Source organism: Lissotriton vulgaris, chromosome 12 (assembly GCF_964263255.1).
Source record: "Lissotriton vulgaris chromosome 12, aLisVul1.2, whole genome shotgun sequence".
In the NCBI taxonomy this organism is placed as follows: domain Eukaryota; kingdom Metazoa; phylum Chordata; class Amphibia; order Caudata; family Salamandridae; genus Lissotriton; species Lissotriton vulgaris.
The window spans coordinates 170,244,130-170,259,275 of NC_141700.1; the positions used below are offsets into that span (position 1 = coordinate 170,244,130).

General features: G+C 44.7%; 1 protein-coding gene across 1 annotated transcript in view; it reads right to left on the reverse strand.

Annotated features, from left to right (window-relative positions):
- The window catches only part of TENT4B (terminal nucleotidyltransferase 4B), a 253,022-nt gene that overhangs the window by 21,211 nt on the left and 216,665 nt on the right, over positions 1–15,146 (reverse strand). Inside the window, exon 10 of the mRNA XM_086947703.1 lies at positions 11,780–11,910. Within this exon, the coding sequence (XP_086803829.1) occupies positions 11,780–11,910 (131 nt within the window). The remainder of the gene's footprint in view (positions 1–11,779; positions 11,911–15,146) is intronic.

Genomic DNA, 15,146 nt, shown 5'->3' on the forward strand with positions numbered 1-15,146 from the left:
CGCCAGCATGGGACCTCTTGGCACCGATGACAGAGCCTTGGGCGCAGGATCCTGCTGCACCGGGGCTGGATCCGCCCGAGGAGTCGACGGACCAGCAGGATCCAGACATGGGACTGCGGGGCCCGAGGCCTAAACAGGCAGTCCATGGCAGCTAGGAATTCTTGCATCTGTGCGGGAGTTGCTGAGAGACCCGGGTAAGGCGGGTAGGCTGCGGGTCTCCCAAGCTCCAAAGGATGTCGGAGAGCGAAAACACTTCTTTGACTTCTTTTTGTGCCGTCTCTCCGAGGGTGAAGAGGAGTGATGGTGACGGCTCAGCGAGCGGTCACTGGAACGACCCCTAGATCTTGAATGGCGCGGGGACGAGTGCCAAACTTCAATCAACTTCCGGCGCCGTTCCCTGAAGGCCTTCGGGCCATAGCCTTACAGCCCAGACAGGACCGGGAGTCATGGTCGCGCTGTAAAGACAGACGTCATGGGGGTCAGCCACCGACATATTGCGATGGCAGATCCTGCAAGACTTAAAACTAGGCATCCCTACTAGCACCAGAGAAAACCAACACGAGACAAAAGTCTCAAAAAGATAGTAAAAAAATTACTAGGGTAGGTGCTCTAACCGGATCTGCGCTTAATGGCCCGGAAAAAGAAAGAACTGACGTCAGCGTGCATGGGTGGCGCCTAAGTAGTCTTTGTGACGTCATTTCGGCGCATACGGCGCTAGTGACGGACGCAGAGCCGCAGGACGCCACTTACTGTTGCACAAGGGTACTACTAAGCAAAACGTTCCGGATCCAGTCTGATGCCTGGGGATATTCTAAGGTAAGGAATCCATCACTAACGTGTCTCTTTCAGATTTGTTGATTTAGTAGGAAAAGAGGGAGCAGTGCCTGAAAGGACTAGATCCTGGCAAGGTTCAGAGAGTCTATGCCTACCTTCAAGTTGAGAATAGACCCTGGGTAAGGCTGGATCTGGATGGATTGAAAGTGGGATTTTTTGGTGTTTTATTATTATTATTATTATTATTATTATTATTATTATTATTATACTGACATTTATTGAGCGCATGGCTACCCCCAACGGGGGTGTCCCGGCGCTGTAGACCGCAAACGAGAGAAACCCGAAAAGTTAGCAGCTGGAGAATAGAAGTGTCTTCAGTTTCTTCCTGAACTGGGGTTCTATTTTTCAAAAGAGCTAAGTGAAAGCGATCACCTTCTGCAGCAGCTAGCGCAACAGATTGCGATCGCGCGTCCACGTTTATGGTAAGCACTATCTGATAAAGGTGGTATATTGTGACCTGTGTTTGTTTGCGGCAATGCTAGTGGGTGGTACTCTTGATCAGACAGCCATCCAGATAAGAGAAAACTTGGACGCCCAGTCTGGGCAGGTGTGAGGCTACAACCGTGAAGCACTTGGCGAACACCCAGGGTGTGGCAGTAACTTTGAAGTGCAGCAACTTGAATTGGTAAAGTTTTCCGCTGATCACAAACATGAGATATTGGAAATGGGACAGATTTATTGGTATGTGGAAATGTGTCCTCCAGGTACAGCATGATCATGAAGTCGCCTTGCTGAAGAAGTGAAATGAAATACAGGTGAGTGACCATATGGAAGTGCTCCAAAAGGATACATTCGTTTAGGGGCCTGAGGTCCAGAATGGGTCTTAAAGACATGTCCTTTTTGGGTATAAGGAAGTAAAGCGAGTACACTCCTGTGTCTTTCTGATGGCAGGGGAACTGGTTCTTTAGCCCCTTTGAGGAGCACTTTGACTTCCTCTCTCAGTAGCCTTTCGCGTTCTTGTGAGTGTTTGAGAAGTGGAATGGTAGGAGGCGTGGAAGTGAGCTCCAGACAATAACCATGTTGGATAATATCCAGCACTGGTTTGAGGGGACGGTTTGCAATGTGGGAAAGAAGCCTTGTAGGCGCCCCCTGACCGGTGCAATCGGCGGTGGGTGGGAGAAGAGGCAATCTAGGTTTTGGTGGCGGGTTACTTTTGGGGAGCCACCTTTACTTCTGCCTCTACAGTTGTTGCCCCTGTAGAACCATCTAAAATAACCCCTAGGAGAGTGTTGCTGGGTGTGCTGGTAGGACGTAGAGGCTTTGGGGTGGAGGTGGGGGCCTTTTAGCCTCCACAGTAAGGTGTGCAGCGAAAGGAGCTGCAGTGCGCAGATGTTTGAAGTGCACCCATTGCTTTAGCGGTCTCCATATATTTGGTTTTTATCTTTCAGAAGGGTCCACTTGTGGACCAAAGAAATGCTAGCCATCAAAAGGCACGTTTAGCTTAAAGCCAGGGATACAGAGATAGGCTTGTCTGTGTAGAAGGACGCTGGAATTTACCACCCTGGCAGCGGTGTCTCCTGACTCTAGGGCACAGCGAATAGAGGGGTTTGCCCTCTGCTTGTCCTCAGAGACTAGTCCCTGTACCCTGTTCCTGTACTCCTATGGGAGGTACTGGAGGAGAGCCTCCATCTCGTTCCAGGGGGCATGATCATATCTTGCAAGAAGGCCAATAGAATTAGCTATACACCACTGGTTAGCCAATTGCACGCCCACTCTTTCCCCACACCATCTATGCATTTACTTTCTTTCTCTGGTGGTGGAGCAACTTTTACTAGCAGTAGTGACCACCAGAGAATCGGTTGGGATCTGACCACAAATGTAAATGGGGTCAGTCAGGGCGCGCAGCGTATATTTCTTATCTACCATAGGTGTTATGACTGGCTTGGACAGGGTCTTTTGAAGATGTCAAGTGTGTGGCATAGCTTGGCCTTGACCATCGGAGGTACGGAGTAGAACAATTTATTTTATGCAATTTATTTTATGCAATTTATTGAGCGCACGATTACCCAAGGGTGTCTTGGCGCTTTGATAGACAGAAATCGAAGGTTGGGCCCGGGAGTCAGGGAGATTAATAATTGAACAACCACGTCTTCAGTTGCTTCCTGAATGATAGTAATGTAGGAGCATTTTTTAGATGTCTTGGCATGGAGTTCCATAATTTAGCTGTAGCTACTGCAAAAGATCTATCTCCCCAAGTAGCTTTCCTAGTTTTAATTACTTCCAGGAGATTAGCATCAGCAGATCTAAGATTGCGTGAAGGTCGGTAGGGATGGAGAGCGTCTTTAAGAAAGGCAGGTGATTTTTTTCATGAATGCTCTTGAAGGCAATGCAGAGGGCTTTGAATTTAATACGTTGTCTAATTGGCAACCAGTGGAGATTCCGGATGGTATTGGAAATTGGCTTAAATTTTGGTGTACCTGTGACAAGTCGAGCGGCTGCATTTTGAACTAGTTGAAGTTTGTTGACTACTTGTTCTTGGGCATTAAGCATGAGAGCATTGCAGTAGTCAACTCGGGACATTAATAAGGTAGAGATCAAGGTATTTATGGTGTTTAATGGAAGATAGGGCTGAATTTTTTTTTATCATTTTAAGTATGAAAAATGAAGCCGAAACTATAGAGTTGGCATGCTGATTAAATGAGAGTTTGTTATCAAAGATAACGCCAAGATTTCTAACCTTAGTAACTGGATTGGGCGGTGGGCCAAGATCTTGTGGCCACCATATAGAAGACCATGCAGGAGTGAGTTTCCAAAACACCATCACCTCGGTTTTGTCCGAGTTGAGTTTCAGACAATTCGAGTGCATCCAATTACATATGGCACTCATTCCTTTTTGGAAGTTATTGGCAACCTCCATACCATTGTTATTAATGGCCAGGACAAGTTGTGTATCGTCTGCGTATGAGGGAAGAGGGGCTCTATGATTCAAATAAGGCAGCCCTACTAATGAGTTCTCAATACAGTGTGGAACCGCCAGAGGGAAGGGCAGGGTCTGTGTTCCCCGGTAGGTCTGCATTGTAGGTGTGCCATGGATCATCATGCGGAGGAGTGTCAAATGTGTTGTCCCGTTCCCCACACCCACTCATGTCAGAGTGTGGAGACCCCGGAGGTGTGACGTCAAGGGAGTCTCCTAGAGAAGCAGGTGGGAAGAGCAAAGGGTGAAGAACAGGGTGAGGGGATGGTTGTGCACAGGCTAAGGACTGGTAGCTTTATCAGATTTCTAGCTCTGTTTTGGTCGAATTGGAATGTCCAAGCTTCCTCAAAGGATAGCATATGTTTTTAAAGGTGGAAGAGCAGGGCTCAAAAGGCAGGCAAGGGTCCAGCCCGTATGGGGGTGTAACACCAGATGAAACGGTCTTTAGATGATCTCCTCTTGCAGCTTGTGGCGAACTGGCTCGCCTGAATCAGCATTAGACGTCCTGGTCAATGCAGAGGTGTTTGGCCCAGATGGTGCTTTTGGTTTCAGCACAGAGGTTCTTGTCGGTGCCGAGGGTCAGGTCGGAGTAGGAGTAGTTGAAGCGGTCGGTCTACAAGGCTTCTTTGGCGCAGAGCCAGACTTAGGTGGGGCGTCAGAAGTGGTTTGTCAGTGCCGACCATGACCCGAAGGCAGACGTTGTCCAAAAACCTGTCTTTGGTGCTCCAGAGTGGCTGAGTACCATTTGGCAGAGGGCTGCTCAGATTGAGAGCAGTGTTGAGAGGGTGCTGTAGTCATGAACGGCTAGACTGGCGGAAGGCCCTCCATCTCCAGGTAGAAGCCAAAGATTTCCTCAAGGGAGAAAGTATCTTCATCTGCAGCTGATAGTTGCAGACGACGCTCTACCTTGATGTCCTTAGGACTGAAGAGGTCTGGGGTGTCATCACAGCTCCTACACAACTTCTCTAGTCAACATGCCCGACGGGCGTCAAGAGTCTTCCTGGAATGGCAGGCGTCGCAGTCTGCCTTGTTGTGCTTGGGCAACAAGCACAGATTGCAGACCTGATGGAGATTGCTCCAAGGATATTCCGTGTGGCAGCGAGGACAATACTGAAATAGCGTCTGTTCCATCACTGTCGAGACATGGTGGTGAGACACGACAGACAGCAGTAAGCCCCAAAGGGGAAGGCCCAGGAATGGTCATGGTCGGCCCAGACCCCGCTTGTCCACAGTAACCAAACGCTGACTCAAGACAGAGAGTAAGGGACATGCAATAAAAGTACAATAGCGACTGAGGGAAGGAACCTGTGTGAATCGAAAAGAGCACTGAGAGTGTCGACCCGGAGCACACGTCCAAACTAAACAGCAGAAAGAAAACAATTTAACAATTGAGTTGATTACCATGCACATTATCCCCAGAAGGAGTCACAGTGCCTTGCGACTCAAAAGACTTCTTAGAAGAAAAATAACTTTCACACATCCAAGTCCAATAAGATGGCAGGAGTATGCACAGCATGTTTATCTACAGCCACAAATGCCTCAAACCTCTGCTTACCACACTCTCTTTGCACAATCCAGAGCCACCAGGATGACTTAGGCCCATTCATTCTTGGTTTTCTTCAGAACGCCAGACTTGAGATTTAGTTGCAGGAAGGTGTACAGGAGTTCCTTGCTCCATTCCAACCAGAATGAGTCTACTAATGAGGGCTCTAGTACAAAACTATTGACACAGAGTTCTCATTGGTGGTGAAAAGATCTAGCCAGAGTAGACAACACGCCATCTCAAGTTGTAGACGCCACTCATTATCTGCCATATGAGGTCTACTCATTACGCTCTGGAGTTCAACAATCCTGCCAGGTGCTTGCCGACCAGAAAAATGCTCTGGCACGCTAGCCATCTCCAGAGGCGCAAACTCTCCAGCAGAGGACCCAGCACTCCAGTCCACTCTGCTTGTTGCAGTGCCACATGGCAATAGTGTGTGAGAATCTGTAGCAGTATCCCCTAGGGGAAGTGGAGCTGGCCCTCTAAAGTAGACGAGATTCCTCTGATCTTAACCTCCTCAAATCACCCTCCCCAAACCAGTAGTAATTCGTTTGTCACCACTGTCAGCTCTGGGAGAGGGAAGGGACAGTGGCCTCGAGCAGAACAAATTGCGATTAGTCAGCCGCAATTGCAGATCTTGAGCAATCTCTACTAAAACTTGTACGATTTCAGAAGAGCCTTGATGCTGGGCCCACTGGGATTTCAGGTTCCACTACAGGGCTCACATTTACCAACTGGTGCGGATGACTAGGAGAATGTACAAGGCTAAGAGGTCAAATGCCTCAGAGCTACCCTCACATTAATCCAGGATTAAGCCTAAAACATCTGGTTCATAGCCTGAATGTCCCTAACTCCATGCTGTTGAGGAAAATACCTGAACTGTCCAGGATCGCCCCAATGAATGGAAGCCGGTTTGAGGGAATCAAGTAGGACTTCAGTTTGTTTATGGTGAAACCCATTGATGTTAAAAGTTCCACACTGTTATTCAGAGGTGGGCCACGACTGACTGTGGCAAGCCTGTCTTCAGAAGCCAGTTGTTGCGGTAAGGGTATACACAAACCTCTGACCTCCGAAGGTGGGTAGCCAGCATTGGCATCACTTTCATGAACACCCGAGAGGCCCTGGTGAGGACGAAAGAGAGCACGCCAAACTGAAAATGCTGATGCCCACCTTGAGACACAGGTAGAGCGCCTCTGTGTGACTGCTGGAGGAGTACATGACAATACAATCTTCTGCAAGTCCAAGGTCACCATCCAGTCTCCAATGCCTAGAGCAGATAAGGATCAGAGGCAATGCGAGCATTTGGAATTTCTCCTTTAGCAAGAAGACGTTAAATGATTGGATGTCGAAGATAGTCTTGGAATTCCCAGCCTTATTTTGGATGAGGAAATGGCGAGAATGCAATCTATGTCTTTCTGTCTAGGGCACCCTTGGAGAGCAACAGGCATATCCCTCCTGCCACAGGAAGGACAAATGAAGTGCTGGAATTTGTTCTTAATGTGGAAGAAATATTGGGTTGGGAAGAGGGAAATGGTAGGGCACAGCCTGATTGAAAAATTTGTGAGGCACATCTCTCAGATGTGAAGGATCACCAACCGGTGAAGAAATGTTGAATCCTGCCTCCCGCTGGTTGGGTGTTAGCTAATGAGGGAGGGCAAACCAAAGTGGTTTGCTAGCAAATGTAGCAGGGGGAAAATGAAATGGAAGATTGGTGGCCCTACTGGCCTCAGCTTTGCCTACCGGATCCAAATCCACACCCCAAAAGGACAGGGTTGTCTGCTGCATCACTGGTTGAAAGGCAGTTTCTGACTATACGCCACCTCTCTGGAATAGACCCAAAATCTCCAGAACTGGTGGAGGAAATTGTTTGGCAGGGCTCCGCAGCCACAGAGGGTCCGTTCTAGCTCTGCTATCCTTACAGTGCATCAAAGCAGACTCTGCTTTCTCTCTAAAATGGCAAGACCCATCAAAGCGGATATCCATTAGCAAATATTGTACTTAGCCGGAGACCCCGGTGAACCTCAACCAGGAATGTCTACGAAGGACAACATTGGTACTGACTGCCCTGCCAATGCAAGCCATAGTATCTAAACCAGCGCAGACATCCTACTTGGCTCCGGCCTGCTCCTCGTGTAGTGTCTGAGTCAGACACACCCAAAGATCTTCCGGTACAGCTGACAAGATTTTGCTGGTCATGTCCTAGAGAGCATGTGAATATCCACACAACAGACAGGCTGTTTTTGCAGTGACAAATTAACGGAAGAAAACCTAAGTTGGCCAAAAGAGTCTACCCTTCTGGATTCTCTGTCCCTTCCTGTGCCCTCCCCTCCTCTCTCTCCCTTTCAATTAGTCGAAAACAAATTAGTGATATACTTACTGGTTAAGGCCTGTACAATAAGGCTCTCTGGATTGGATTGCTTGGTGAGAAAATCTTGATCATCAAAAGCCATTTTTTGACGCCTGGACACTGATATGCTAACAGAAGGGGAAAACACCTACTTTCGATCAAAAAGCCTTCAGAATATCTGTGAGGGCATCATTAAACAGGAGCAAGGGCTCGCATGTTGCCTGCTCAGGCTAAAGAAATTCCGTCAAAACATTTATTTCAGACTCAATGGAGGGCAGCTGTACTTCTAGTGCCTTGGCCACCCTCTGAACCACAACTGCTGCATTTTCTTCCACTAGTGGTCCATGTGGCAAGCCAAGCTTGGTCTAAGGTGCAGTATCCGGCACAGTGGCATTTTTTTTTAATGAAGGTGTAATGAGGAAGCAGCAAGCCATCCTCCTCCCCCATCATCAATACCCGGGAGTGTACCTTGCTTGTAGTGTCAGTTCAGGGTATGGCATAGGTGCTCGCACCTAATCATTCCATGGTGCTAGAAACATCAGCCATGGCATTAGGAAGGTGAGAACAAGCGTGAATCTCAGGGCTGCAGTACAATTCTGGTCCAGAGTCGGCACAACCCTAGTTAATAGGTCCAGAAGGTCAGAGTGCACCAGAGAATGGACCAACAGGCTGTAGCCAGAATGGAGGTACCCTCTGGCTCTGTGGGGCCTGAAGGTACATCAGAAGGACCCGGAAGCACTGTGAAAATTTGTAGCATGGCCTTTTTTGTGTCATAATTTTGACGGCCTCGAGCTGCTGTGGGGTTAAGAAGTTTTTATAAAACCACTTACCTTTGACAGCCGGCCGGCGCCTCTCCTCCGTCTCTCATTCCTGACTCCGTTGCGCAGTAGAATGCAAGAAGCACCCGGCTCCCAGCCGCCGATAGCCAATCAACATTGCAATGCAGCTTTGTGATTGGTCTGACCACCGTGGATCGTTGCTCAGCCAGGGAATGAAGGCCTGTGCATGTTCTCCACGCAGCCTGTAATGCATCCTGGATGGAGAAGTTGTGCATGAATGTAAACATGCAGTCATGTGCACTTAGAAGTGGGCAAACCATTCTTTCTCTGGTCCTCTGTCGGGGAAGCCCCACCCCAAATGCAAAGCTGCAGCAGAAGGAAACAAAAAGTGGGGCAACGCTCCTCCACCTTAGCAGAGGAGCCATCACTGGAGTATTTGTCTTTCCAGCGCCTTGTTTCTAATCATTTAGTGGTTGATGAGAGGTAGAATCGGAGTGAGATGCAGTCGACATCTGCATGGAGTTGCAGGTTCCACACGATCCGGTATCTGTTTGCATAGTTGTAAAATGTTAGGCCAGGTGAGGGACTCAATCAGATGGGGTGGACAAACATGTTAAACACAACTCGAATATTCAAGGAGCTTAACTGTATTGTTTAAAAGGTGAAGTGGGACTGATCTGTGTGCAGTCTGAGAGGAAGGAGATTTAGTGCAAAAGGAGATGAAAGTATCAATTCTTCTCAGAAGATTCCCTCAAGAGACTGGAACATACTCATAATTCGAAGGATGTTGTAACTAAACTATGATATTTGCTAAATGTATCCCAATTAACTACAGAATAGTGGCTAACAGCCAAATTTGAAACTAAAGTTAAACAGATGACATGAGATGAAAGCATGTCATTTACAAATTTTGAATTTGAAACTGTTTTATTAAACACAGATACATGCAGCAACCATGTAACAAACATTAAAATGTATACCCACTTATTCATCCACAGCACTATCACCAGCAATAAAATTGTGCATTTTGAAATATTTTTTTTATTTCAGTCGTATCAAAAACACTAAATTATCCAATGCACACAAAAAATAGGTGAGTGTTTGGAGGAACAAAAAAAGGCTTCAAGAGAAAAGAGGTGGGACGAGAAGGCAGAAAGAAAACAATCATTAGAGGTAACCCCAAAAATGCTTGAGGATTAAACTACATTTCAAAATCACGGCCAGTGCTAACTCTTGGTATGTCTCACTGGTTTAAGTGAGTTATGGCTTTCGACAAAGCAGAGAACATTCCTGAAAGAGAAGAAAATTAAAAAAAAGAAGAAGTTCATGGATAGGCGGCCAAGTCATGGATGCATGCATCATCTAGTGTCCCTTCTTGTTTTTATAAGACTTCAAATACTTATGTGCCACGTAGTCTACTCTTAACATCTGTCTACAGGTTATCCACGTTGAGGAATCCACGTCTAAACCTACGAACTCCTTTATGACCGTCTGAAGGTCAATTCTCTACATTATAGTGATTTAGCCCAGTTTTGGAAGAATACTTTGTTTTCCCTCTGTTCCAGTTAGCTCAAGTGCACACCACAGGGACATTTAAATGATAGAAAACATGGACATTAACAAATAATTGTGACACACCCGTCAATGAATCAATACCACAAGAAATAAAAGCTTAACAATGATTCTAAGTGGCAAAATGCAAATCAACCACTCCTCAATTTAGTACGAAGATAACTCTGGCTCTTAAAAGTTAAACTACAGTTGACTCCAGATGCAGTGGACACATTTTGCACGGTGTCTAATTGAACAGATAACACTAAACAGGTTACGTCGCTCGGGGCACACTACCAAACTGCATACACTTGATTTCTCTTGCCAAACATAGCAAAGAGTAAATGGATAGTCAGCGAACTAACTTATAAGAGTGTCTAAGGAAACAAATGATTTGCAATTGTTCATTTCTACCTCAGGGCACTGCGCTAGAGAAGATGCACAGAATGAGTAAAGACTCTGTATAGGAAGAAAGCTGTAATGGTGTTTCCACAGAAATCTACATAGTTTGCCCTCATATGTGTTGTGGTAGCTTATCATGCTGTTATGAACAGTTAGATTATTACTGCAAATACTCTACCATCTATGTACTCCTGGGTGTAGTGTGCTGCCCAGTGTGACAGCAGCCTTCCAACAAAACTAATAGTTGGTCTTCAAAACTGGCTAGCTCAACAAGGTTTGGTGTCTCCACTTTTTCTTTGTGCCCAAATACAAGGTGAGAGAGGCTATTTCTTACAGCCAGCAACACTGTTTGCTTACTGAGTACTACTCTCTCTAAATTGCCACCTGCAAAGCATGGCCTTAACCATGGGAACTAATGAGCAGTCAAGATATAGGACGGTCTGGTTAGGCTGAGACAACAGAGATTGCCCATGGGAATAGCCGGACTCCAAACTCCAGTGTAAGTCTCGGGAGCTACAACAGCAGAATGAAACAGTCCCTGAACCTCCATGTAAGGAAGTAGACTTGCTTGAACCTCAGTGCAATGGGTATACCAAAAGCCCACACTGCAGTAGCAGCTTGGGATCACAATGCCCAATCAAAACGTTTGGCTACTGTCAATGATCCAATACGTTCTCCAGAGCAAAAGAGGGCTTCCACTGATGGGCGAATGGACAACATTTTTTTGATGGTGATAAATTAATCGGGCTGTAAATCATTGTCTGAAACAGGAGGGCGGGGGTAGAAGAAGACCCAATCTTAACACCAGGTTCTTTCAAACTCGCAAGGTGTTACTTGCTTGACCGGAGTAGGGCTTGTAAGGCGAACATCAAGTGTGATAGAGATTGGGGATCTGGTAGGAGGTGACTCGCAAACTCAACAGCCCAAAGGGAGCATAGGGGTATATCCAGTCACCCAGAACATGTACATACCCTGGGATGACTAACCAACAACGCAATGCAACTCTCCAGTGGATCAGTGCACATTTACTCTGCATGCAAGTAAAGTTGGCTCTGAAAAGATACTTGATCAATGATGGCACACAGAGTGCAGGCATCTCAAGAATGAGAGGGCGACGTAATGCTGGTCAGTTGGCGCATAATGCTGGAGACAGGATGCAATGACAAAGTGTGGCATGAGTCACCTGAGCTAAAAAGAAAAATAGAATGGATGGAGAAAGATCTAATGATCCAAGAGGTATCAGGGGGTCATCATTGCCCCATGTTGAGATATCAATGAACAATAGAGGCGGTGTTTGAGATGTATATAATTCATTGAAAAATAGAGAACTGTCCCCAGCAATAGACATTTCAAGAACTATAATAAAGGCATACAATGAAATACAGTATAAGAAACACCATTAAACTTACGTCACTACAATTGGACAAGTTTGAAGGGAGTGGCAGCCCAGGTGACGTTTTACTTCTTGGCTGCTCATCTAGAGTATTGTTATTGCATTTGTCCAGCTGCTCATTGTTTATTATTAATGTTATGTCATTCTCTGGAAAAGAAAGTACACAAACCATATTGGAATTAATGCCACAGTTTTGTCAATCGTCATTTAGCATTGCAAAGCAGAGAACAAAATTTAGCATCTCATTGTCTTCCACTTTTATCTAATGTTTTTTAGGAAACCAGTAAAAAAAGTTAAGTAGGGAAAAGGATACGCTTTACATTTGAAGGTACCACCAATATTTTTATTTATGTTTATCTTGGCTAGATGTCCACATTTTCATGTTTGTTTTCCTAGATTTCCATATCCTACAATTTCTTGCTCTTGGTTTTATAAATAGCGGGCACATTTTTTGTAGATTTTCACCCCATATCTCAATTTCATAACAGTCTAATTGTTTCAGATACGAAAAGGACAATACTGAGTCAGTCACCTGCATGTGTTTAAAGAAACGCGATTTGAACATCAGGCTGTACAATGTAATAACCCATGGGTAAGTGTTATCAGTCAATCTGGTAGAGTAAAAGAGGAGCACTAATAAGAAATAGTAGGAAATTAAAGAAAATCATACAGAAGATGAGGGTAAGCATTTATTAGTAGCTTGACACTGGTATAGTAGAGGAAGAGTGATCTCCTAGATTAGATCGGTTGATTTCCATTTTTATATACATTCAGACTCTAACCTGACAATCTTTTGGTGAATGCCGTGTAATACACATGGAGTTTTAATATTCTGCTTACGTATATTTTCCACAATTTGTTGTCTTAATTTTCATGCTTTTATTCATATTTCACACAACAGCTCTAAATCTTTTTGAAGGAGTCACCTATGCCCACCCGGCGTGTACCAACAATTTGCTTGGGCTTTACCATTTGAACACTTTTTTTTTTTAAATAAAACTTTTTGTTTTCCAACAACATTTCATCTGTACATATTACAAAACTGAATCATATACGCATTGTTCACCCCTGTTACTCCGAGCTTTACATTCACCTTCGAGGTAAGCAAGTAGTGTTGCAGTTAACCGTCCCTGTTAAAAACCCATCCAACTGCAAGGGATTTGCCAAAGAAAAAGCTAAACCACATAACATTTTGAATGACATAGATCAGGCATCCGAACATCTGCTAATTGAAAGGAGGAGACACCACCTCTGCTTGAACAACTAATTTTGGAGCGATAAGGGGCAGAAATAAGTGTTACAGGTTAGTGTAAAGCAACATGACCGCCACAACCATGCAACAGAAAAGGAAAAATGCTTTAGAAAAAGTGCATGGCATCCAAAATGAAATATTCTGCGACATAAAGGGAAACACTTTAGAAAAGGTGGCAACAAATTGCTACTAAAGATATGCAAACAAAGAATAAATGTTGTAAACGAAGAGTGAAAAATATGTTTATGCAACATTTGTATCTTGTAGGAATTGTCATGATTCTACTATCTGCCATTGTAAGTAGCAAGATGCATTTAGACTTTAATAAGTGAGCAAATGTAAGCACAAATCATGAAATGCAGCAAATGTTCCAGTTTTTACGACCCTGATGCTTCTCAAAGGCCAAACCTAGTGAAGCAATTTCGCTTACCTACGATTATAGACATGCGGTATAAGCAGATTTCCACAGTTTGAAACTATTCTAGTTATATTTTGGTGTTGCCATTTATAAGGGGACCAAGGAACGATGAGATACATGCACTAGTAATTCACAAATGTTGCTTCCTTACGACCCGTTTATTTACACTGTGAGAAGCATTGTTTTCTCGGAAAATGACACCAAAGCACATGAAAAGCATATGGCTTGGCTGACCTTTGACAACTTCCAGTGAAAGATTAGGAACTTAATCTATTGAAATTACTAAATTTGGTAAAATTAAGCTAAATTAAGCTACTGACATATTTTCGTAGCGGTCCTGCACTAGTATCTCCACCCGGGTACTAATTAGGTCAGAGCCAAAGTCAATGACCCAATTTGCCACACTTGGGTTAATTAACTATATGTATCCAGAGGGCAAATTTACACAATAGTCACATTTTAAAACGCTACAGCAATGCTATCAAACACATCTAATGGAGCATCAGAGTTTAGGCATACTTATGCAAGAAATATAGAAAACAATCCTAAGCAGCGGATATCACTGATCTATAATTAAATACAAGAGGAAAGGGCAGTAGGAATTGTATTTATCAATCGTTGATGGGGGGTCGGCTTAGAGATCCTGATGGCATAGGGACAATACCGGTTTTGCTACGTGCAAACTAAAAACGTATCACAATAATAAACATCAGCCTTTTCATTAGACATTTGTGCATAGATTACAGTATACACCAAAGATACTAGTGAGCTTTGCATAGGATATTGATGCTAACTGCACAAGAGGTTGACATCTTGAGTTAGAGTTCATGACTCTGGCTGGACTTATCATAAGCTTTCCGTGTGCTGATTTGATGTATTTTTAATACTGTCAACATTAGTATGGGAGTACTCTAATCAATAATAGCATTTTAGGGTTTTGTAAATAGATGCTTTCTCCGATTCGCAGGAATACAGCGCAAGCTCAACTACTAGCCAAGAGGAGGCTAGCAATGACATCAGGGAGAGGTTCTATGGAGAAACTGAGGAAATGGCAGCAAGACCTGCTAAACTTTAACACTGCTGAAGCATACTTTATGCTGTTACCACAAACAGCATGCCATCAAGATATTTTGAGTCCGCTCTGCAGCTACTTGGAGAAAAGGTGAAATTAAGATGGGACATGAAGAGCCGAGGGACATGAAGTCTGAAAGTGATTACCCATATTTCTGGTGGAATGTTATCTCTAGACTCCCACGATGCGGAGGACTGGACTTGAGGAAACAAAGATGATATGAAGAGCTGTGGGGAATTAAATGATAATGCACAGTATATATGCAATATTATGTTTAGACACCCAAGATGTAGAGAGATGGACTGTTAATTCTTCTTGCAACACTGGTTCCAGTTTGAAAACAAACACCAATATATGCTAGAAATGCTATTCTTTCAAGTGGAATGGGACAGATGTGAAGACGGAGATAGCCTTTAAGAGTGCCCAGAGCAGAGCCCTGCTGGGCCAAAAGAAAGTATATACAAGAGGACCTCTGAAAGAGGGGCAGAAAGGGGACTCCATGCCACAAACTTGTTCCATCTACAGGTGTATACCGATTTAGTGGAGGGACGCCTGGCTGCCAAGATGACATTACAGACTAGGGCAGGAAGGTCGAAAGCTGTCAACTGTCGCCTTTCAATCTCCACGCCAGGAGGTGGGGG